This window comes from Dromiciops gliroides, chromosome 1, assembly GCF_019393635.1.
Source record: "Dromiciops gliroides isolate mDroGli1 chromosome 1, mDroGli1.pri, whole genome shotgun sequence".
NCBI classification, from domain to species: Eukaryota; Metazoa; Chordata; class Mammalia; order Microbiotheria; family Microbiotheriidae; genus Dromiciops; species Dromiciops gliroides.
Window position 1 is genome coordinate 71,788,250 of NC_057861.1, and position 21,832 is coordinate 71,810,081.

Below are 21,832 nucleotides of genomic sequence, written 5' to 3' on the forward strand. Positions count from 1 at the left end.
GGCGGCGGCGCCGCGACACACAGCGCGCAGCTCACAGCGCGGGCCGGGGCTGGGGCCGGGGCGGGCGGGCGGGCGGGGAGCGGGGACAAGCAGGGCCGGGGCCGGGGCTGGGCGGCGGCTACAGCTGCGGCTAGGGAGGAGCGTCGCTATTTATTTTGGGAACCGCAGCTCCCCCTCCCCGGGGCCCCCCCGCCCCTAGCAGCCCAGAGCTAGCTGGGCAGAGCCGGGGGCGTCACCAGCTCCCCCCGCTCCCCCCGACGCCGCCGCCCCCCCAACTCCATCTTCACGCTCTCGCCTCTCCCTCCTCCGCGGCCGCCGCCTCCCCATCAGGGCTGGGCCTCCTGGATCGCTGCTGCCGCCGCTATCCTCGGTCCTCCTGATTATCCCCCAATTTCCCAACTCCTCTTCGAGGGAGCGGCCGCCTCCGGAGTGAACGAGCGGTGAAGCTCAGGCCGCGGGCCTCGCATGGTGCCGGGGCCTCTGGGCTGACTGACGCCCGAATCCGGGCCCCCCAGAGCCGCCTCTAGCCAAAACCGCGCCCGCCGGACCCAGAAGAATGGTCACTGTAGGTATCCTCTGTCCGCCGAGCGGCTCGCGAATGGATAGGGTGGCGGTAGAGGGGCGAATTTGGAGGATGATAGGACATTTGGAGGAGGGAAGTGAAGAATGGGTCGATTTGCTGGGCGTCCACCTCACCCCCCACCCCCCCACCCCGTGAGGCCAGGCTAGGTCCCCTCCCCCTCTTCCTCCTGCCTGAGGATGCTGGAGCGCTGCGGACTCAGGAGCCTCATGGGCCTGGTGGGGGGAGGGTGAGAATGGGCCCGAGCATTAGAAGGGTGAAGGGAGGGGGAAACGACGGGGGGGGGGGGAGGATGGGAATGGAGGGCCCTAGGGAGAAAGGAATAGGGCTCGACAGCCCGGGAAGGGGGAAGAATGAAAATGGGGCCTGGATGGGGGAGGAAGATTGATATATAATAGAGTGAAGCTGAGGGTGGGGACTGGCTTGGAAGATTGGGGGGGGGGCGCCACGGACAGGGTTGGGCCCAAGTCCGAGCGCAGGTTAGGGGGGAATCCTCTTGGGATAGAGGTTGGGAGGATGCTATATAGGGATGGGCCAAGTCTTGGTGAAGGGGGGGTGACGAAAATAGGATGAGGATGGGGCCTCAGGGATGGGGGTGGGGGGGAGAATGGATTTGGATCCAAGCTCCAGCTTCGGCGTTATGGGTTGGTTGAACGTGGGGGGTGGGGAGAGGAAGGACGGGAAGAGATGGATGAAGATGTGGGCCTAGATCCAATAGGAGCCTGCATCCTTGGGGGATGGAACCCGGGGAGATGGAGATGGAGATGGAGATGGAGAGATGGGGCCTGAATGGGGGAATCGGGCCGGGTGGGGCTGCGTTGCGCTGCGCAGGGCCCCGGGGAGCGGCTGTGGCAGACTTAGGGAATGGGGCACTGAGCGGGGGCGCTATTGCCGTCTGGGGGTGGGGGGAGGCGGGTGTGTCCAAGGACTGTCGTTACATCGAGATTCTGGGGTCTTGGACCGGGCGGGGACTGGGGGGGGGCGTTTGTCCTCCGCCCGGTCGACCTTGCGGCAGGAGGGGCGGGGGCCAGGCGGGGGGGGGGGCCTGGGGGCGCTGTGCCCGCCCTGCTGGAATGCCGCGGGCCCGGCCCGAGACATCTCTTTGTTTCTCGGCTCTTCTCGCCACCGCCGCCGCCGTCTTGCGCGGACGCCTTCGCAGCCGCCTCGGGTTTGGGAGGGGGGGGGTGGGTGGGGGTGGGGAGCCGGGAATGGGAGGAAGGAAAGAGGAGCCGGGAGAAGTGGTTCATGGGGGTGGGGGCTACCATTCTCTTCCCAGGAGTGGCCACGAACCGAGTATGGGGGTGGGGGATGGGGGGTGAGGGTCATCGATGCAGCAGCAGAGGAGGGGAGGGAGGGCTGCGGCAGGGATAGGACCAACCCAACCCCACGTCCCTTCAAGACCCTCAGCCCCTACCCCCCGTACGCAGACTCCAGTTCAGGGTCCCACGCACCTATGACCCCCAAGACACTCGAGACCCCCAAGAATCCCCCGCCACCAGTATAAGTTTTGGGGGCCTATAGGCCCCCAAACTTCAGAAGACCTAGTCCTGCAGACCCTAGACCCGCCCCCCCACCCAGTCCCAGTTCAGGTTCCTTAAGCGAAAAAGTCGGTCCCTGGGCACTCTCTTCTATCCCCAAATCCACCTGCCATTCCAGCCTCCGCCCCCCGCCCAGGGCGTGTCTGAAGGACACCCTCCTTTCTGCTCTCCCCCCCCCCCCTTCAATTCCCACTCCTAGGACCTAGAGAGGCCAGTGACCGGCAGGGGGAGTGGCCTCAGACTGAGCTGGGAGCCCTGGGGCGAAGGGGTTCGGGCTCTGCCTCGGGGTGACCTTGAGCGGGCCGAGCAGTAGAGGAGCGGGCGCGGGGGCTGCAGAAGTCGCTTGCGTTGCTAAGCTTCGGCCCCGCCTCTCCACACCCCACCCAACCAGACCCCACCCCACCGTGCCTCGCCCCGCCGGGCTGGGCCTGAAGGTTTTCAGCAGCCAGGGAGCTGGCCAGTTCCCGGGCTCTGAGCCCCTCCCATACAGGCCCCTCCCTCCAGGCCCCGCCCACACTGGCCCCGCCCCGAGCCCGTTGGGGTTCCACGCAGCTCCAGCCGGGCGCCCAGCAGGCAGCCCAATCCCGCAAGTGATTTCCTGCCCTCAGCATTCTTTCTCTCAGCCTCCTATCTGTACCTGAACTCGCTAACTGCCTTCCTTTGTTCCTGTCTTTTTCTCTTGCTGTCCTTATCTCTTAAGTCCCTCTTTCTGGACCTGTATCTCCCCGCCTTGCTCTTGTCTTTGACTCTGCTCTCTACCCCCTGCCAATCTCCCACCCACCCACTCCCCAGTTTGCTCTCTGGCCCTAGCCCTCCCCCCACACTCTCTTTGTGCCTGTCTGATTCTGTCCTTTGCTTTATCACTGCCCCTAGGTCTCTCTGCCCTGTCTCTGCATGTGGGTCCCCTACCCCAGTGTCTCTGTTCCAACCAGGGTGCCTTTTTCCTTGTCTCATTTTCTGTTCTTGTACCTCTCCCTATCTGTCTCAGCTTTCTTTTCCCTGCTTGTCACATTCACCATATCCCCGTACTTGTTCGTTTCTATCCTTACCACACCTGTTTTCAGATATTCTGTCCTGCCCCTCTCTCCTCTGTGCTTCAGACTGTCTTTCTGCTCCTCTACCTCCTTTTCCCTTATCTATCTCTTCCTCTCTCCCTCTATCTTCTCCTAGCCTGTGCACACAGACTATCCCTATCTCTTTCTGGTTCCCCTTGTCTCCCTACCAAGATTTTTTGCCTGTGAGGTTTCATAATGACCTCCTATCCTGGGGCCAGAATTGGGTTTGACTAGCAATTCTCCTGCCTCTCCAAAGGCCCAGGGATCATATATTCCTAGAAATTGGGAGGCAATGTATTCCTAAAGTCTTGTCCTCCCCCATCTACAGTGATGAAAGAGTATAATAAGTGAGTGTGCAGAGAGAAGACCCTTTCCCTAGAGCCAAGGACCACCCCCCCAACAGTCAAACTCTGGAACCTTTGAAGGATTTCCCTTCCTGAGTAAACCAAGGCAAAATGTCATATAGAGACTGAGAGTTCACAAATGATCAGGGATCCCACACTGGGGGACATCTGAAATTGTTGGAGGTATCAAACTCCCCCTAATCCCCAACACAGTTTGTTGAGAGGAGAGGATCAGGTGAGATGCATGGGGCAGACCTTTGGAAAATGAAAACTTGAGGTTTATCAAATTCATGGCCTTTCTAAGGAATGTGGATCCCTAGGGTGGATTGGGAGGAGGGACAAGAAAGAAGGAAAACTGCCATAGGAAGGGCTACCCTGAGAGTAAACTGAGGCAGGACTGTGAGGAGAGGAAGGGATAGTCAGGTAGAGAAACCCTACAGTAGCACAAATGTAACCCAGGCTTCTCGATTCTCTATCCCTGAGCTCCAGGCATAAAGTGGTGGGGGTGTGGGAATGCCAGAGCCTTAGGCCCGGTGGTGGCAGGCAGCCCTCGTGCCGCTGACGCCACCTCTCAATGCCCCATTGTTGGGAGGAGGAGGGGCTGGGGGGTGGGATTGTATGTGTCTGTGTCTCTGTATTTGTCTCCCTGTGTCTGTCGTCTCTGTGTCTCTGTTGTGCTAGGGAATCTCAACTTGCTATGCTTCAGGTGTGTTTGTGGCTGAAATGGCCCTTCCCAAATGTTACTTATTGGAGCGGAGGTGCTTTCTGTATGGAGGACTGGTTCACTCCGTGGGGCCATCTGTTTGGGGACTGCCCCGGATTGTTCTTCACCTTATGATTTATATTGATTATGGAATTTAGAGCTAGTGCTCACAATCTAGTCCAATCCTCTAATTTTACAGAGCAGCAAAGTGATTTGGCCCAGAGTGGAGAAGTAATTTGCCTTTTCAAGTCACACACACACACACACACAGAGTAAGTGACAAAGTCCAGATTCAAAGCTATGTCCTCTGACTCCAAACCCAGTGGAGGAGGGGGGAGGAGAAGTGACTTCAATATTAGGAGATGGTTTCTGACTTAATGGGGAAGGGGAAAGTAGTCAGCTGAGCAGGGACTAGGGTAGTGGGGCGCTTCGGCTTAGTCCAGTGAAGAATTTCCATGGCAACCAGCCTAGGCCTTCGCTCTGCAGTCCAAAGACAGAAAAGATACAAGAGACAGAAAGTATGCGAAGGCTTTTTGTGTTTTTTTGGAGCTTTTTGTTTTCTTTCTTGAGAATGCTTAACTCTCCTTTCTCTGAAATTCTCTCTGTATGGATCTGTGTCTGGATATCGGCATTATCTTTTGCCCCTGTTTCAGCATCTCTGGGTATTTCTTCACACGTTGTTTCTGGTCGTCTGAGTGTATGTCTCTGTATCTCTGGGCATCCCTATGTCTTATAAGGATCTCTGCTTCTGTATTTGTTTGTCTCTGTCTCTTACTATTTCCGAGTCTGTCTCTGATCAGGATGTGGCTCTTCTTCCCGAGATGGAAACCCTCCCCCACCCCCACCCCCGACAGGGGCCATATGCCAGGCTGGACTGGTGCAGGCGGGGCAGGGAGGGGATGGATCCTGTCTTGATCTGATCCCCATTAGAGGCTTAGCCAGCTCAGTCCTGGCTGAAATTGAAACTGTTAAGTCTCAGGGTTGGGGGTGAGGTCAGTGCACTGAGAGGCATGGGAAGAGGAAGTCTTAGACCGGAGCATAGTCCTAGGGGATAGGGGGAAGGCTGATCACTTGGCCTATACCATGACGAAGGCCAGGATGTTTTGAGGGCTGTGCAAATGAGGGTGGTAAATGTGGCTTCAGCCCATGCTGTGCACAAGCTATACTAGTGGGTCTTTATGCACCTGACTCCCTCCAAAGCTGTTTTCGGAGGTTTGGGCTTCTTCATCCCAAGTTGACATCTGGACTGGGCCCCCAACTCTATCACCAAGGTCCCATATTTTCTTATCTGCTCTTCATCTCCACAACTCCAGGTGGGGTCTTAGTCGAGGTCCTTGGTCCCAGGGAATCTCTCCCTTCCCACGGTCCCTAACCAGGCATGGCTCCTTTTGTCTCCAGCAGATAATTAGCACCATGGAGACTCAGGTGTCCGGCGGCCCCCCCCCCTACGGCCCTGCCCAATGGGCCGCTTGTCAGCACCAATGGAGCCACAGATGACAGCAAGACCAACCTCATTGTCAACTACCTGCCCCAGAACATGACGCAGGAGGAGTTCAAAAGCCTCTTTGGCAGCATTGGAGAGATTGAGTCCTGCAAGCTGGTTCGGGACAAGATCACAGGTGAGGGCCCTGGCCCTGGAGTGAGGGGAGGAGGGGTAATGTGCTGGAGGGGGGGGGCAGGGAAAGAGAGCACCCTCTAGAAGGGAGCAAAGTCAGGACTGGAGAAGGGAAGATGAGCCCACAGGTGTTCCCAGAGAAAAGAAGAATGAGAGATGGGAATCAGACCGGGACAAAATCCTAGTGGGTGGCCATGGGGAAGGGGGAGGGTCATGAATGGGGAGGAGAGATGAAATCACAGGTGGGCCTTGAGAGGGAGCGAAGGGAAGAGGTCACAGATGGCTGTGAGGCTGAGGGACAAGGCCATGCCATGGCATGAAGTCTCAGATCCTCATCCAGGGAAAGGGGAAGAGTCACAGGTGGGAGGGGAAAAGGAGCAGGATGTCATAGATCCAGCCAGCATGGGGGAGGATGAAGGTCTTGGTGGGAAAAGGTCAGGCAGAGTGAGGGGTCATGGTTGGAAAAAGGGGTAGTAGGGTTGAGGTCATAGGGCCAGAAAGTGGATGTTATAGAATTCTAGCCTGGGGTCACTATCATGGGCTCAGGATTTCAGAGTGTTAGAGGTTTGGATTTTGGGACTTGGGGACTAGAAATTTGGGATTCCAGGATCTCGCAAAATGAGATCAAATAAATACTTGTGTGAGCCTTAAAATGCCATAGAAATAGACGATAGCTATTATTAGGGGACTCTGTTCCTGGCTTTGAAGGGTTGAACCTCGAGGCTATTTGTCCCCCTCTGACACCCCCATCCCTCCCCTCCATTCCCCCAAGGGCAAAGCTTGGGCTACGGCTTCGTGAATTACGTGGATCCCAATGACGCGGACAAAGCCATCAATACCCTCAATGGCCTCAAGCTGCAGACCAAGACCATCAAGGTCAGCCCCCTGCGCTCGGCCTGCTCCCCGCCATGGGGTCAGCCCCCTGCGCCCCAGGCAGGGCGGACAGAAGGCTGACCCGAGGTCAGGGATGGGGGAGGGGACCGGCTTGGCACTTTCCATGTTTTTGTCATGGAAATGGAGGGAGGGGCCCATCTGGTGCCTGAGCTGCCTAATTAGGGCATGGTTGGGGGAAGGGGGATTAGTGACCACAGGCCCCGCCCCTCCCCCTTTGTCTGTGCCCGTGTGAGTTTTCGCCTCAGTGTGAGTGTGAGTGAGTGTGTGTGTGATCGATTGAGTGAGTGAGTGAGTGTGTTTTCGGGGAGGAGGGGGGTGGGGGGGATGGGGAGGATCACAGTTGCATCAGAGAAGGATAGGAACTATGAAGAGTGGGAGGCCCAGCTTCTGGACACCTGGGTTTCTGTTGATTCAGAATAGTAGCAGGGTCAAATCCTTGGGTCAAGACCCCCCACCCAGGGCTTTCCCTGTATCCTTCCATCTCTCTTCAGGTCTATTTCTGTTTCATTGACAATATGTCTCTGTCTCCTGTCCCAGTCTGTCTAGGTCTTTCTGTCTTTGTGTCCCTCCCTCTCCCTTTCGCCTTCTCCCTCTCCCTTTCTTTCTTTCTCCCTTTCCTTTTCCCTTTCCCTCCCCCTCCTTCCCTCTCTCCCTAACTCCCTCTCTCTCCTACTCTCTCTCCTTCTCTCTCATTTGCATATCTTTGTCTCTTTCTGTCCTGAGTCTTTTTTTTTCCTCTGTCTCCGTCTGTGTCTTCCTTCTGATCCTGCCTCTGTGTTACTATCTCTCTCTAACTAGAGGGGAAAGGGGTCCCTACCCTGGAAATCTGGGTGGGGGAGAGTAGAGGTTCAGAGGCGGCTTCTCCACGCCATGGGGGAGGGCAAATATCCTCAAAATCTAGGGTTCCCTCACTCCCCCACCCCAGGAGGTGGGAACACAAGATGAGAGTCTGATTGGAGTTTCCATGGAAACTTAGTAGGACTTTGACTTGCCCCATTCCCCCTTCACCCCCCAGGAAAAAAAAAAGTACTGTTCCTTCCCCAAATTCCTGTGTCTGTGACTCTGGACATTTGCTTGTGGGGACATTGAGACTCCTAGGAAATAGAGGCTTGGAAACCTGCCTGGGCTCAGCCTCAGGAAGTCCAGGCTGTCTAGTTCTGGATCTTCCTCAGTTGGACTTGCTGTGTAACTCTAGGGAGGTCCCTTTCTCCTCAGACTAGTCCTCACTTTCCCTAACTATAGAATGGGAAGGGAAGGGTGGGGGTGGTTGGACAAATGAATAAGCCAGGGGTTATCATGCCCTCATTCCCACTGGCCCTGGATCCTGCATGGGTCCCTAATGCCCCCAGGTGTCCTACGCCCGGCCCAGCTCAGCCTCCATCAGAGATGCCAACCTGTATGTGAGTGGCCTCCCCAAGACCATGAGCCAGAAGGAAATGGAGCAACTCTTCTCCCAGTACGGGCGCATCATCACCTCCCGAATCCTCGTAGATCAGGTCACAGGTCAGCCCATCCTGCCCCATTTGGCCCAAGGGTGGGAGGGGGAAGAATTGATGGGAGTGGGGAGATAATCAGAGAACCTTCCAGGAGCTCACAGAGTCACAAAGATCAGATGCCTAGGTCCAACCCTTTCATTTTACACAAGGGGAAACTGAGGTTTGGACTTGCCCAAAGTCATACTGACAACTAACTTATCTTTGGAACGGAACTGGATCTCAGGCTTTTTCCTTCAGGGCTCTACTTCCCTACTAGGCACTGACTCATTCAGGCCAGGGAGGTAAGGGTAAAATGCCTGCTAGGCCCAGTGTGCTAGCCTGTTGAGGAGACCACTCCATTGGCACAAAGCAAAGGGAACAGGGGAAAGTCATCCAGAGAAGGAAGTGACTCCAGAGGGAGGGGTTTTGAGTTCAAGGCTTAGGGGCCTTGCTTGATCACAAGGGGAAGGGGCATCAGAATAAGGGGATTTAAGTGCCAAGATCTGGACACTCATGCCACAGCAAGGGCCCCTCCCCTGTCTCTTGCTCAGGGCAGAATTGGTCGATGAGCTGCACTTTGCAGGGCATTGATTGTGGTATTGATTAGAGTCACTGATCTGGTACCTCAGGCACTGGGGGTGGGTGGGGAGGGCACCTCTGTCCCTGTTCTCTCCTCCCCAACACATGTGCCCTTGGGCATAGGGCAGTGGGGGAAGGGAGGGTGGTTAAAGCCTCAAGTTCTCTCCTTCCCCACAGTCAGGTCAAAGAATCTCACAATCAGAAGGGAATCTCAGAGGTCATTTAATCCAACTTGTGTCCAAATAGGAATTTCCCTGACAGAATATTCATCTGCTTTCTACTTCAACATCTCCACTCTGGCACTGTTCTAATTATTAGGAAATTCTTTCCACATACCTATGTGTCTCTCTGCAACCTCCACCCCATAGCTCCTAGTCCTTTCCTCAGGGCCTAAATAAATCAAATCTATTTCTTCTTCCATGCCCTTCAAACACTTGAAAGCAGTTTTCCTATCCCCTACCTCCTTCTTTTCTCCAAGTTAACTATGCACAGTTTTTTCAACAAATGGAAAGAACAGGATGTTTACGTGTCCCAACTTAACCATCCTCCTGGTCACCTTCCTTTGGACATGTTCCAGTTTGTTGGTCTTTCCTAATATGTGGTGCCCTGTAGATAGCCTCTAGATATATAGCCTGTCCTGGTCTGAGGGACACAAAACCTTATACTCTGGACACTGGAATAGTTCATGAGAAGTTTCTTCTTCCAACAGTCTAAGGATAGGGGAGAGAGTTTAGGGAGGAAGTCAATAAAGGGTCCTAATACAATGGTCCCCAAAACAGGAAAAGAGGACCTGACCTGGGGCAGCTGGGTGGTGCAGTGGATAGAGCACCGGCCCTGAAGTCAGGAGGACCTGAGTTCAAATCCAACCTCAGACACTTAACACTTACTAGCTGTGTGACCCTGGGCAAGTCACTTAACCCCAAATGCCTCACCAAAAAAAAGAGGACCTGACCTGACTGAGCTCAAATAATTGCAATGGAAGCAGAAACAAGGAAATGGAAAGAAGGCAGCTCCTAGAAGGATTTTAGCAATTGATTAGAAATGGAAATCAGTAGAGAGTGAGATAAACCATGTGACTCAGGTTTTATGTCTTAAATGTCTTGGAAGTCAGAGCCAACAGAAACATGGAGATCCCAAGGAGGGGCAGGTTTTGAAACATGAAAACAGCCATTACAGACTTTCTGTCCCATAGTGCGTTAATGGTCTTGATTAATTTCAGCATTGTTGCTTGAATGTTTGATAAGGATGCCATCTATGCCTTCTAGATATCAGCCTTTGATAAATATATATATATATATATATATATATATATAACAAGAGTCCAAAGTCCAGTCCAGACCTTTCCCTAGGTGGACTTCAGTGTATCAATCATCACTCTTTGGGTCCAGCCATTTGATAATTTCAGAAATCCTTTTTATCCACCCTTTATCTCCACATCTTGTCTGCAAGGGTGTCATGAGAGAGATTGCCAAAACCTTGCAGAAATCTAGATAGACTTATGTACGTCAATCAGTCAATAAACCAGCATCTAAGTATCTACTGTTTGCCAGACATAGGTACCAGGGATTCAAATGCAAAAGTAAGACAGAGTCTGTATTAAAGGAGCTTAGAGTCTGTTGTGGCAATACACACAGACAAATACAGGAAGATTAATCCGAAATAGATGTGAAAATCCAGCCTCAGACACTTGACACTTACTAGCTGTGTGACCCTAGGCAAGTCACTTAACCCTCATTGCCCAGCCCCTACCCCCAAAAAAGTTGTAGTGATTTGGGAATAGGGGTGGCACTAACAGCTGGGAAAATTGAGAAAGGTCTCATGATAAAGGTCCTGACCTGAGCTAAGACCCAAAGAGAGAAAAGAGGTCCCAAGGGTTGGAGGGAAAAAGGGAAAGCATAGTATAGGAGACAGCTAGGATATAGAGGCACTTGGGTGGGAGAGGGTGTGCTAGGGAGTGATATGTAATCGCCCAAAGAAAAGATGATCTGGACCCAGATTGTGAAGGCCTTTAGATGCCAAAAAGAGGAGTGTATATTTTATCCTATAGGACTGGGGAACCACTGAGGTTTTGGTTTTTTTGTTGTTGTTTTTTTGCAGGGCAATGAGGGTTAAGTGACTTGCCCAGGGTCACACAGCTAGTAACTGTCAAGTGTTTGAGGCCGGATTTGAACTCAGGTCCTCCTGAATCCAGGGCCGGTGCTCTATCCACTGAGCCACCTAGCTGCCCCCACTACTGAGGTTTTTTGAGCAAGGGAATTACCTAGTGTGATCTGCATTTGGAAATATCAATTTGTCAGCTTTGTGGAGGATTGGAGAGAGGAGATTGAATGTAGGGAGAACCCTATACTCAGTACATAATTGCAGTAGTCCAAGTGAAAGGTAATGACGACTTGAAATACCATGGTGGTCAGTATAAGCAGAGACACGGAACCCCATGTCAGAGATGTTAATGACACAAGATTTGGTAGTCAATTGGCTATGTGAAGTGAATGTAGAAATTATTGTGAATGGGGCAGCTAGGTGGCACAGTGGATAAAACACCGGCCTTGGATTCAGGAGGACCTGAGTCCAAATCTGGCCTCAGACACTTGACACTTACTAGCTGTGTGACCCTGGGCAAGTCACTTAACCCCCACTGCCCTGCAAAAAAAAAGAAAGAAAGAAAGAAAGAAAAGACACATTGCCCAGTCTTTCCACATCCAGGAATGGAGTATCTTTAGGGGGCAGCTAGATGGCACAGTGGATAGAGCACTGGCCCTGGATTCAGGAGGACCTGAGTTCAAATCCGGCCTCAGACACTTAACACTTACTAGCTGTGTGACCCTGGGCAAGTTACTTAACCCCAATTGCCACACCAAAAGAAAGAAAAGAAAAGAAATTATTGTGAATGACACTGATGACTGGAAGGATAGTGATGCCCCTTTGGGGGAGGGGGGACAGATTTTAGGTTGGGGTAGGCTTAAGGGAAAACAGGATGGGTTTAGACATGCTGAGATGTCTGAGATGCCTGTGGGACACTGAGATAGAGATGTGAGTGACATAATCAGTCTAATAACACTGTCAAAAAAAGGAAAAGCTTTTCAGGACTGCCCTTGATGAACCCATTCTTGGCTTTTAGTGACTGTTACTTTCCATTGTAAGTACTCATAGACCTCCTCTGTAATCATTCCAGAAAACTTCCAAGAATCAATATTAAGCTTAGTTAGACCCTGAGTTTGAAGACTCTTAATTTCTTCCCTTTTGGAAAATCAGGACATTTGCCTCTCTCCATTATTTTCATTAAAATTTTAAAAAAGTTGAATTGTAATGAATATCTTTTGGTTTTACATTACCTTCATTTCCAAATACATTCCTTCTCCCCCCTCTCCTACCCAGGGACCCATCTCTCTTAACAGAGAATTAAAAAGATGAGAGGGAAAAAAAGCAGGTCAGAAAACAACAGTGGAGTCTGACAGTGTATGCAATATCCCACTCCCTTAGTTCTCCACCTTGGGGGGAGGGGGAAAAAAGGAAGGGAGCTGTATTTTCTCAATTCCTTTCCGGAACCAACCTGAAGGATTTTGTTGTTGTGCTTTCCAGTGACATTGTTATAGTTGTTTTGTAAATCATTTTCCTGGTTCTGCTGATTTGACTCTAAGTCATCAATCGTCTTCCCATGCTTCTCTGAATTCTTCATGTTCTTTCTTTCATGTGGGGCTGCAATATCCCATTACACAATGTATTTAGTTAGCTCTTTCCTAGTTGATGGGCATCAACTTTGTTTCCAGTTCTTTGTTACCATCAAAAGTAATGCCATGAATATTCTGACTTAGAGCTTTTCTTACTCTTTGGTCTCCTTGAGAGTCAATATCAGGTAAATTCTTCGAGACTTTTCAAAGACCCCAAACAGTTATTTAATACTCATGCCCCACAATTTCCTTTGCATTAATTCCTTCAAAGTCCATTAAATCAACTCAGTTCATAAGCTAAGGAACTCAGCCAGGGTGGCAACAGTGGAGTGAGAGCTGGAGTCAGAAGGCCAGAATTCCAATCCTGGCCAAGCTGGCCAAGTCTCTCAACTTTAGTTTCCTCATCTGTAAAATGGGGATAATAATAGCTCCTGCCCCAGAGGTTGTGAGGATCAAATGAGATAATCCATATAAAGTACTTTTCAACCTGAAAGCACTATATAAATGCTACCTATTGTCACATTGTAATGACTAGAGCTCAGCTGAAGATAGCTATGGGTTGCCTTACCATCTCACTGTTTGGATTTAGTCTAGCCTCAGTTAAAAGATCATTCTTCTTAGAAGAAAAAGAAACAAAATGAGAATTAAATAGCTTTACATTTTATCTGTTACCCCTTCTCAGTGTCTCCCTCATTGTGAAAAAAGGGCCCCTACCTTTGAGCTTTCTTTTCCCTCCAACCTGGCTTTTTTAAAAAGCCCTTTGTGGCAGCTGGTCTTCACAATCACTGCCAGCCTCAGCTCATGCTGTGCTTTCAAACTCTGAAAACTGTGATTTTTTTTCATGGAAATTTTCATTGCTTTATTTTGGTTTTGCATCACCTTCATTTCTAATTCTATCAGTCTTCTTCCCTCTTTCTCCCAGACAGCCATTCCTTATAATATCCCTTCTAACAGCAACAAAAAATTTAAGACCAAGAAAAAAAACAAACGAGCAACACAATTGAGCAAAACCAATCAACACATCAACCTAAATCAATGTCTTCTACAGCTGTTCCACACCCATAGTCCCCTACCTCTTTAAAGAAGTGGGGTAGGTCTAATTCTTCTCATATCTCTTCTTTGGGGCCAACTTAGTCAACTATAATTTCACAGAATTGAGCTTTATGGAGTTTGTTGTTGTTGTTGTCATTGTTTCTGTTCATGTTGTGATGGTCCTTGTGTTTATTTGTTTTCCTTACTTAGCTCTACTTCCTCTAGGCTTGTTTCCCTTTCCTGCTCACCTCCCATTGCATCATCTCATTTGTCTTCCCACATTTTTCCCTATTCTTCACATCCATAATTTTTTACAGTTCAGTAACACCCCATTATATTCACACACCAGAATTTGTTTAGCCCTCTACCAGTCAACGGGCATCTACTTTCTTTGTGTGTCTTTCCTGCTTAAGGCTTTTGAGGGCAGGGACTATTTGACTTTTGTCCTTGTATCTCTAGCACCTAACACAACAGGTGGAACACACAGTAGGTGCTTCATAAATGTTCTGTTGAAAAAAGATCACCACTTTCTGTCGTATCAAAGAATTGGAAATAAAGTAGATGTCTATGGATTGGAGGAGTGAACGTGTGGTGTGGATGTAAGGGTATATCACTGTGCTGTGAAAAAAGATGGGTATGATGAATACAGAAAAGCATGGGCAGACTTAAATAAACACAGATGCAAAACAAAATAAGCAGAAACAGAAAAAAAACAAAAACAAAAACGATACCTACAATGACCACAACAGCATAAATGAAAAGCACAACAGAACAGCTAACCCTGAATGCTATGAAATTTTAATGACCAGGTTTGGCCCAAAAGAAGAGATATAAAAAAGCATCTCCCCTCCATTTATTGTAGAGATGGAACAATATGTGTGTGTGGAACACTGTACATAAATAATGTCAGACTTTTCTCGGATGTATTGATTAGTTTTGCTGAACTGCTCTCTTCCTCCATCTTTTCCATTCTTTGTTATGAGGGCTGGCTGGGAGGTGGAGTCGAGGCAGCCGGGAAGGGATCCACTGGGAAATGTAGGAAATGTAAAAATATCAATAAAATTTACTTTAAAAAAGAAAACCTTTTTTATCATTGATTTCCTAAAACTATTCTTAGAGGACCTGCCACTCTTTGAAACTCATTCTCTGTTACCTGACCTGGCTTCCATCTTCTGTACATGTGTTTAAAAGATCTTAAGTGGTTCCCTGTGCATTTCCAAGTTGGGCTCCTTGAAAGTTAATATGGCTTTGTGCAAAGAACACTGGATTCAGTCAGGTCCTGGGTTCAAGTCCCAGCTCTGACATTCCCCAATCCTGTGACTTTGGGCAAGTCACTTAATACCTCTGAGTATTTCCTTGTTGGTAAAAATGAGAATAAAAACCTTTGTACTATCTCACAGAGCTGTGGGTAAAGTGCTTCATAGACGTCAAAGCCCTATAGAAATGTGAACTATTTATTTTCTTTTGACGGTTTCCCCTTTGCTTCCTCATCAGAATCCACCTGTGTCTTGGGGTTTAAGGGCATCAGAGCCCCCTACTGTGTCTCCCTCCAGCATTTGGCACGTTACAGGGGTAGGGGGACATCAGAGCCCCTCCCCCCACACAGGGCTCCTCACCCACTCCCCCTCCTGCACAGGTGTGTCTAGGGGCGTGGGCTTCATCCGGTTTGACAAGAGGATTGAGGCAGAAGAGGCCATCAAGGGCCTGAATGGGCAGAAGCCGCTAGGTGCCAGTGAGCCCATCACTGTCAAGTTTGCCAACAACCCCAGCCAGAAGACAGGCCAGGCCCTGCTCACACACCTTTACCAGTCCTCAGCTCGTCGGTATGCAGGACCCCTGCACCACCAGACACAGAGGTTCAGGTGAGATATCTTGGGGCAGATCCTCCCCCCACCCCGCCCCCCATTCTCAAAAACCTTCCCCAAAATAAAAAATAAAAAACCCCCATCACCTCTTTCAAAGAGCAACCCCAATTTTCTACAAACATCTCCCAGGTCACGTTCCCCACCTCCTCCTTTCTCTATCCAAGGTTGAGTCTAGGTCCTAGTCAAGGCTCTTAAAGCCTTAGTGGGGAGGGGAAGAGAGTTCTCAGGCCTGCTCCAGTCAGGGAGGGGAGTCTGTCCTGGACACTGGACACAAGGGCACCCAGGCTGAGGCTGGGCCATGTGAGTTTCCGTGCCAGGCGGTGCCCTGGCTGGGAGGGGAAGTGCTGAAGACAGCCCTCTGAACCCTGCCCATGTTGGTCCGTAAGCCCGAGAGAGACTTACTCACCAGTGCCTTCCCCCATCAGACATGTTCACATATGCCAGAGGTGGGCAGCATAGGAATCCTGCAGGCCTGAGCAGCCATGTCCATGCTGTCCAGCTATGGCAGCCTCTACCTCCCCATCTACCCAGAGCTCAGTCACTGACCTTCCTCCCTCCCTCCCTCCCACAGGCTGGACAATTTGCTAAACATGGCCTATGGCGTAAAGAGGTAACTGGCTCCCCCAGGGCCCTTAACTTCCTGTCCCTCCCCCCTCTTCCCAACCTGGGGACACCTTGCTCTCTTCCCACTTCCCTTACCTCCATGCACAAGCTCACCCCCTCCCTGGGTGCCAGGAGTGCTGCCATGGGGCTCCCTGTGTCCATCTGTGCTTCCTCCAGCTTTCTCGTGGATTTAGAACCTCCTCCCCACCCTCTCCCAGCTCTGTCCCCCAGCCCCAGCCCTAGCTCATTTTCCATCTCCATAGCCCCACCTTGGTCCCCAGCCCCAGCTCCATCTTGTCCCCCTCCTCCATCCTCACCCCCATCTTTCATCCAGTCTCTAGTCCCCCATTCGCCTTTTTTTTTCCATCTTGTCTCACTGGCTCCTCTTCCTGCTCTCCACCCACTCCTTTACCCATCTGAATCTGGGTCCCCTCCTCCCTCTTCGATTTCCGTCTATGCCGTCTAGCTTCTGGTTGCCCTATCCCTGTCTCCATCCTCTCCTGCTCCTCACCAATCCCCAATTCTCGGTCACTTCTTGTTCCCATCCCCATTTCATCTCAGTTCCTCCTGTTATCCACTCCCATCTCCTTCTTCCACCTCCTTCCCCGTTCCCTGCCCCCCATCATCCAGCCAGCCAGTCCTCTGTCCCGCCCCTCCCCCAGCCCCCCCCCCCATCGGGCTGGTTCCCGGCCCCCCCGGCCGGACACCCGCGTTACACCCAGAGTAGTCCCCTGTCGCTCATCGCCAGGTTTTCGCCCATCACCATCGACGGCATGAGCAGCCTGGCGGGTGTGAGCCTGTCGGGGGGCGCATCGGGCGCTGGCTGGTGCATCTTCGTCTACAACCTTTCCCCGGAGGCAGACGAGAGCGTCCTGTGGCAGCTGTTCGGGCCCTTCGGGGCCGTGACCAACGTCAAGGTCATCCGCGACTTCACCACCAATAAGTGCAAAGGCTTTGGCTTCGTGACCATGACCAACTACGACGAGGCCGCCATGGCCATCGCCAGCCTCAACGGCTACCGCCTGGGTGACCGCATCCTGCAGGTCTCCTTCAAGACCAGCAAGCAGCACAAGGCGTGAGCGCCGGTGGGTGGGCCGGTGGGTCAGGCGGGCTGGGCGGGGCGGGGCGGGCCAGGGCAGCAGAGAGGCCGGGGTGCAGTGGGTGGGCAGGGCCGAGGATCTGAGCTGGGCCAGGCTGGGGAGCTAGGGGGGCGGGGGTGCTGACCAGACTCAAGGATGGATGGGGGGACGTCTGAACAGACCCCCCCACCCCCACCCCCCACAGAGAAGGAAGCAGCTACCCAAACTTAGGTTGCCCTCCCGACTCCCCAACCCCGACCCCTAACCCACCCCAACAGCAGCCCTTGGCCCCACCAGTGTTAGCCCTGGCCCCACCAGTGTTCCCACGGGAACATCCCTCCCCCTTTTCCCCACCTGGCCCCCCTGCTCCCCTGCTCCCCCTTCCCCCCTCCCTTGCAGCGTGACAGATGTCGACTGACAGACAAGAGGACACGCTGCAGCCACTGCTGCTAGGGGCGGGGCGGGGGCTGGAGGGCGCCAGAACCTCCTCCTCTGGACCAGAAACCGGAGGGTGGAATGAATGGCCGCCTCCCCTCTCTGGCCCAGACCCTCTTGGGGACGAGGGAGCGGGATTAGGATGGAGCTGGGCAGTCACTGGCCTTAGAGAGGGGCTGGGGCTGGGGGTGGGCCCCTCCTGAACCCCACTTCTTTCTTGGCTCCCCCCCCCCCAGATACTGGCTCACGTGCTCACTCTCTCTCGATCTTCCTGAGCACTGAGCTCTTGGTTTCAGTCATTCTGAAAGTTTTTTCTTTTTTTTTGGCAAAACAAAAACCGAAGAGGCAAAAACCTGGTGGTTTAGCCGGGGCTGGGGAGTCAGAGGAAGGGGGGTTCGGGCCCCCCATCATCCCGGGCAGATTCCGCCTGGGACCCCTGCCCTTCCAGGCCTCAGGCCCAGGAGGGGTGAGGGAGGCAAAGGAGCAGGTTGAAAAATCCCCAAAAAAAGAGACCTTGAGAAGGGGGCCTGGCCCCAGGAGGCAGTGGGAGGGGGCGGGCGGGGGGAGAGGCTGGAAACAGAAACACAATGGAAAAAAAGGGGAAAAAAAAGAAAACTCTATTTTTGTAAAAAGGGAAAAAGACCTTGTGGAGAATTTTTACTGGGGATTCTTGAACTTGACAAAAAAAAAAGACAAAAAGACAAAAAAAATGAGAGGCTTTTTGGCAGGTGAGGCTGATGGGGCTGAGGTTAGGGCCTGGAGGGGGAAGGGAGGAGGGGCTCTTAAAGGCACCCTGGGAGTGTTGTACCTGAGACACACACACACATACACACACACACACATACACACACTCACACATGAGGGATGACACAATTATAATACACTCAAGGGCCATCAGTCACACAGGATCACACTCACACGTGATATCAGCTACATTTTCCACCTCTACCACACAGACACTTGCAGACACATACATGAACACACAGGACCACACATGACAACACAGATGCCCCCTCTCTGCTCAGCTCCCTCTCTAGAAACTGCCTCAAGGTTCCCTTCAAGGGAGCCCCAGAATGGAAGGACTTAACATACTAGCTCAGAACTAACCTTGGGGCCAGACCAGGGACCAGAGGGATACTCAGCCTCCCTGGGCATGGCCCCAAGGGGCCAAAGGTCCACGCTCCTCAGCCCCAGCCATCTCCTCCTCCCCTTGTGTCAGCTTCTGGAGCCCCCCTGGCCTTAGGTCAGAGTGCAGGAGCTGGGCAGCCTCCCAGCATCCTGATTTGGGACCCAAGCCAGACCATGATGACTTCAGGCCAGGGCCTGGATCTTGGGCTCATTCTGGGGGAGCCTGAGAGAACGGGGTGTGTGTGGAGGCAGGGGCTCTTTCTTCCTCTGCCACTGCACCCTCTCTCGCTAGAACCAGTGGGGCTGGGGTCAGTGCCAAGAGGGGCGCAGAGCCCAAATTTCAGCCCTAGTCAGGGTCAGGGCTGTGGGAGCAATGACCATATTGTTTGGGAAGAAAGTTGTACCTCCCCTTAACCAGTGGGAGTCAGGATGGGAGGGAGCTCATCCCCCAAACCCTGTGGTCCCAAAGGCATAGGGTCAGTGCCGGCCACTCCCCTCAGCTACACAGTCCTGATCTCCTAGACACCAATCTTCCATCCCTATTCCCCCTATCATGGGGCTGGGCCACAGGAGGCCTGCTTCTCATTGGGAGGCAGGTGGTCAGACTGTCCCCCAGACCTTGGGCAGCCAAGATCCCTCCCTATCCCCCATTGGACAAGCCCTGGCCCTGGTGCTGTGGGGGCCTGAGCCGGCCCCACCCTCCCATCCAAACCCACCTTCTGGGAACAATACAAAGAGGGAAGTAGACACACCTGACCTCCTCTGCCCACCCTGATGCACTCCCACTTAGGTCCCTCCCATACCTCTCCTTGGTTCAGGGGAACTGAGGCAGTCCCCAGGCCCAGGCCCTGACCCTGGCCCATCCCACCCCTCAGCAATCCCCATCCCCCATCCCTTCCATCCTTCCTCTCCCCACTTGACCTCCCATCCCGTCTGGAATGTGCATTTATAGTTTCTGTTTTTTCGTTTCAACAAAAGCGAAGACCGTGGCCTGGCCCTGGCCCCCTTGGTCTGCGGCTCCGCTCTCCCCAGCTGGGGCAGCCCAGCTCAGCCTCAGTTCAGTGAGACACCATTCACCCAAGTCAGCTTCTTCCTTGTTTCCCGTTAGGCGTTAGTTTGGGGCCTGGACCCCCTCCCTGCGCTCCCTCCGTCCTGTGCTTCCCCAGTGTTCGTAGGTGTCTGTGGAGCTTCTGCTGCGAGAAAAAAAAACAAAAAAAAAAAATTAAAAACACACAAAAAAACCACAAAAAAAAAACCCACACACACACACACAAAACAAAAACAAAAAAAACAAAAAAGCAAACAACACACACAAAAAAAACTATAAAAATGAGAGAGAGAAACTGGCACCAATAACTCTTACTACACCTTTTTGCAGAATTTAGCTTCTTGTAGTTTTAACTTATTGTTAACTTAACTATTTATTATTATTCCGGCCGCGTGAGGACATTTGTGTATATTTCTGTTCCTTCATCCTATCCGCAAGTTAAAGGACAGATTTTTTTTTTAATTTGCTGAGAAGTGGTTTATGCCTAATTTATTTATCCAAGGGAACAAAAGTCGTTGGAGGAGAATCATTTTGAGTAACTGGAGAGTGTGGCTGGCGGGGCCCAGTGCCCGGGCCAGCCCAGGCGGGCAGCGGGCGGGCGGCAGGATCCGGGACGGTTCTTCGGTGGGGATTTTTGATGTGCTCTATGATTTTGCTCTTGTCTTGTTGGGTACTTTTTTCAGTCCTCATTCTATTAGCTGGTGAAGACTTAAGCTTGTTGTTTATCTACACGGATCTATTTATTCTTGTGAATTTTCTAACCCCACCCTCCTTCTCCCCAGACCCAGAGCAGGGTGGACCCTGAGGGAAGGAGGGATAGGAGAGGCCCCCTCCCTACCCCACCCAGGCCCAGCCCCAGGAGTCCCCCCCCCCCTTGGCCCTTTCCTCTCCCCTCCTCTCTCCCTCTGTTTCTTGGGGCTTTTCCCCCTCCGCCCTTGACACGTGTGAGCACGTATGTGCACACGTGTGTGCAGCGTGTCCTGAGGCTTCTCGGAGCAATAAGGGCGGGCTGGGGGCTTGGGGGGGGGCAGCGGGGGCCCTGAGGGCCGGGCTCTGCTGAGCAGGAGAGAGAGGTGCCCCCTCCCCGCTCCCCCCTCCCCCCAACTCCCACTCCCCAGGCAGAGCCCCCTCCCCCCAGCCTGGCTCTCCCCACCCCCTCCCCACCCACACAGCTTGGGATATTTTTTTCTAAAACTAAACTCAGCCAGGCTCCCATGGCCAGGTCCCCTCCTTCCCCCAGAGTGGCTGGGGCTCCCCAGAGGGGAGGGGAGGGGCCCCCTGGTCTTCCACATCCCTGGAGGGGGCTGGCAGGCAGGACGGGGCTCTGCCCCCTCCTCCTCACTTCATCCTGTTATTTATTCGGATGGTTTCAAATCACGACAGAGTAAATGTTGGAGGATCAAAAAAAAACTGTAAAAAGAAAAAAAACACTTTGCGTTGAGTTTAGACTATTTATTATGGGATTACAGGCCTGACGCTGTAACAGACTTTTACATGGAATCGTTGGATTATTTGTACTTTTCATGCCAGAAAATAAAAGTTCAGAATCTTAAGGGTTTGGGGTGTACATGTATGGGAGAGAGAGACTGAGCATGTCTGTTGGCACGTGAGTGTACAGATGTGAGATTGAGCATACGTGTTGGGACTTGCATGTGTCTGGTGACTTGCATTTTTAAACATCCTAAATTAATGCCCTTCTGTAGAAAGGGCATGGGACTCAGAGGTGAGGAGTCTGAAATCGAAATCTCACCTCGGGACACCGAGGGCCCTATGATTTCGAGCAGGAAGGCACACCAGAGTTTTCTCGTACTTCTACTTCCTCATCTCTGGAATGGGATAAATACTTGCACTTTGATCCGTGTGGGGCACATGGTGAATCAGCTGTACAGATGCTGGGCATTCAGCATGTGGGGAGGACATTCTCAGTCATGGATGTAAAGTACTGAGTCCAGGGTGGGGTAGTAAACAGCATTTCTATTTGGATTTAAGGTTTGCAACAAACACATTATAGAGGTACTGTTACTATTCCCATTTTACAAAGGAGGAAGCCAGGGCTAAGACAGCCAAAGTGATCTGCCAAGAGTCTGAGGCAGGAGTTGAATTTGGATGTAGCCCACTGCTGCCTAGCAGAGTAGGGCCTGTCTGCAATGGAGAATCCAGGAACCCTCTCCCTTCTCCCCACCTTTCCCTC

The 21,832-nt window shown here is 52.2% G+C and overlaps 1 protein-coding gene across 1 annotated transcript; it reads left to right on the top strand.

Annotated features, from left to right (window-relative positions):
• The first annotated feature begins 1,332 nt into the window (after positions 1 to 1,332).
• ELAVL3 (ELAV like RNA binding protein 3) lies at positions 1,333 to 21,194 on the top strand. Its single transcript, XM_043990907.1, is given in 9 exon segments — positions 1,333 to 1,748; positions 2,417 to 2,708; positions 5,622 to 5,657; positions 5,659 to 5,839; positions 6,608 to 6,711; positions 8,079 to 8,232; positions 15,120 to 15,345; positions 15,920 to 15,958; positions 16,700 to 21,194. Coding segments are annotated over 9 exon segments (1,779 nt in total). The 3' UTR covers positions 17,031 to 21,194.
• Positions 21,195 to 21,832: the final 638 nt, after the last annotated feature.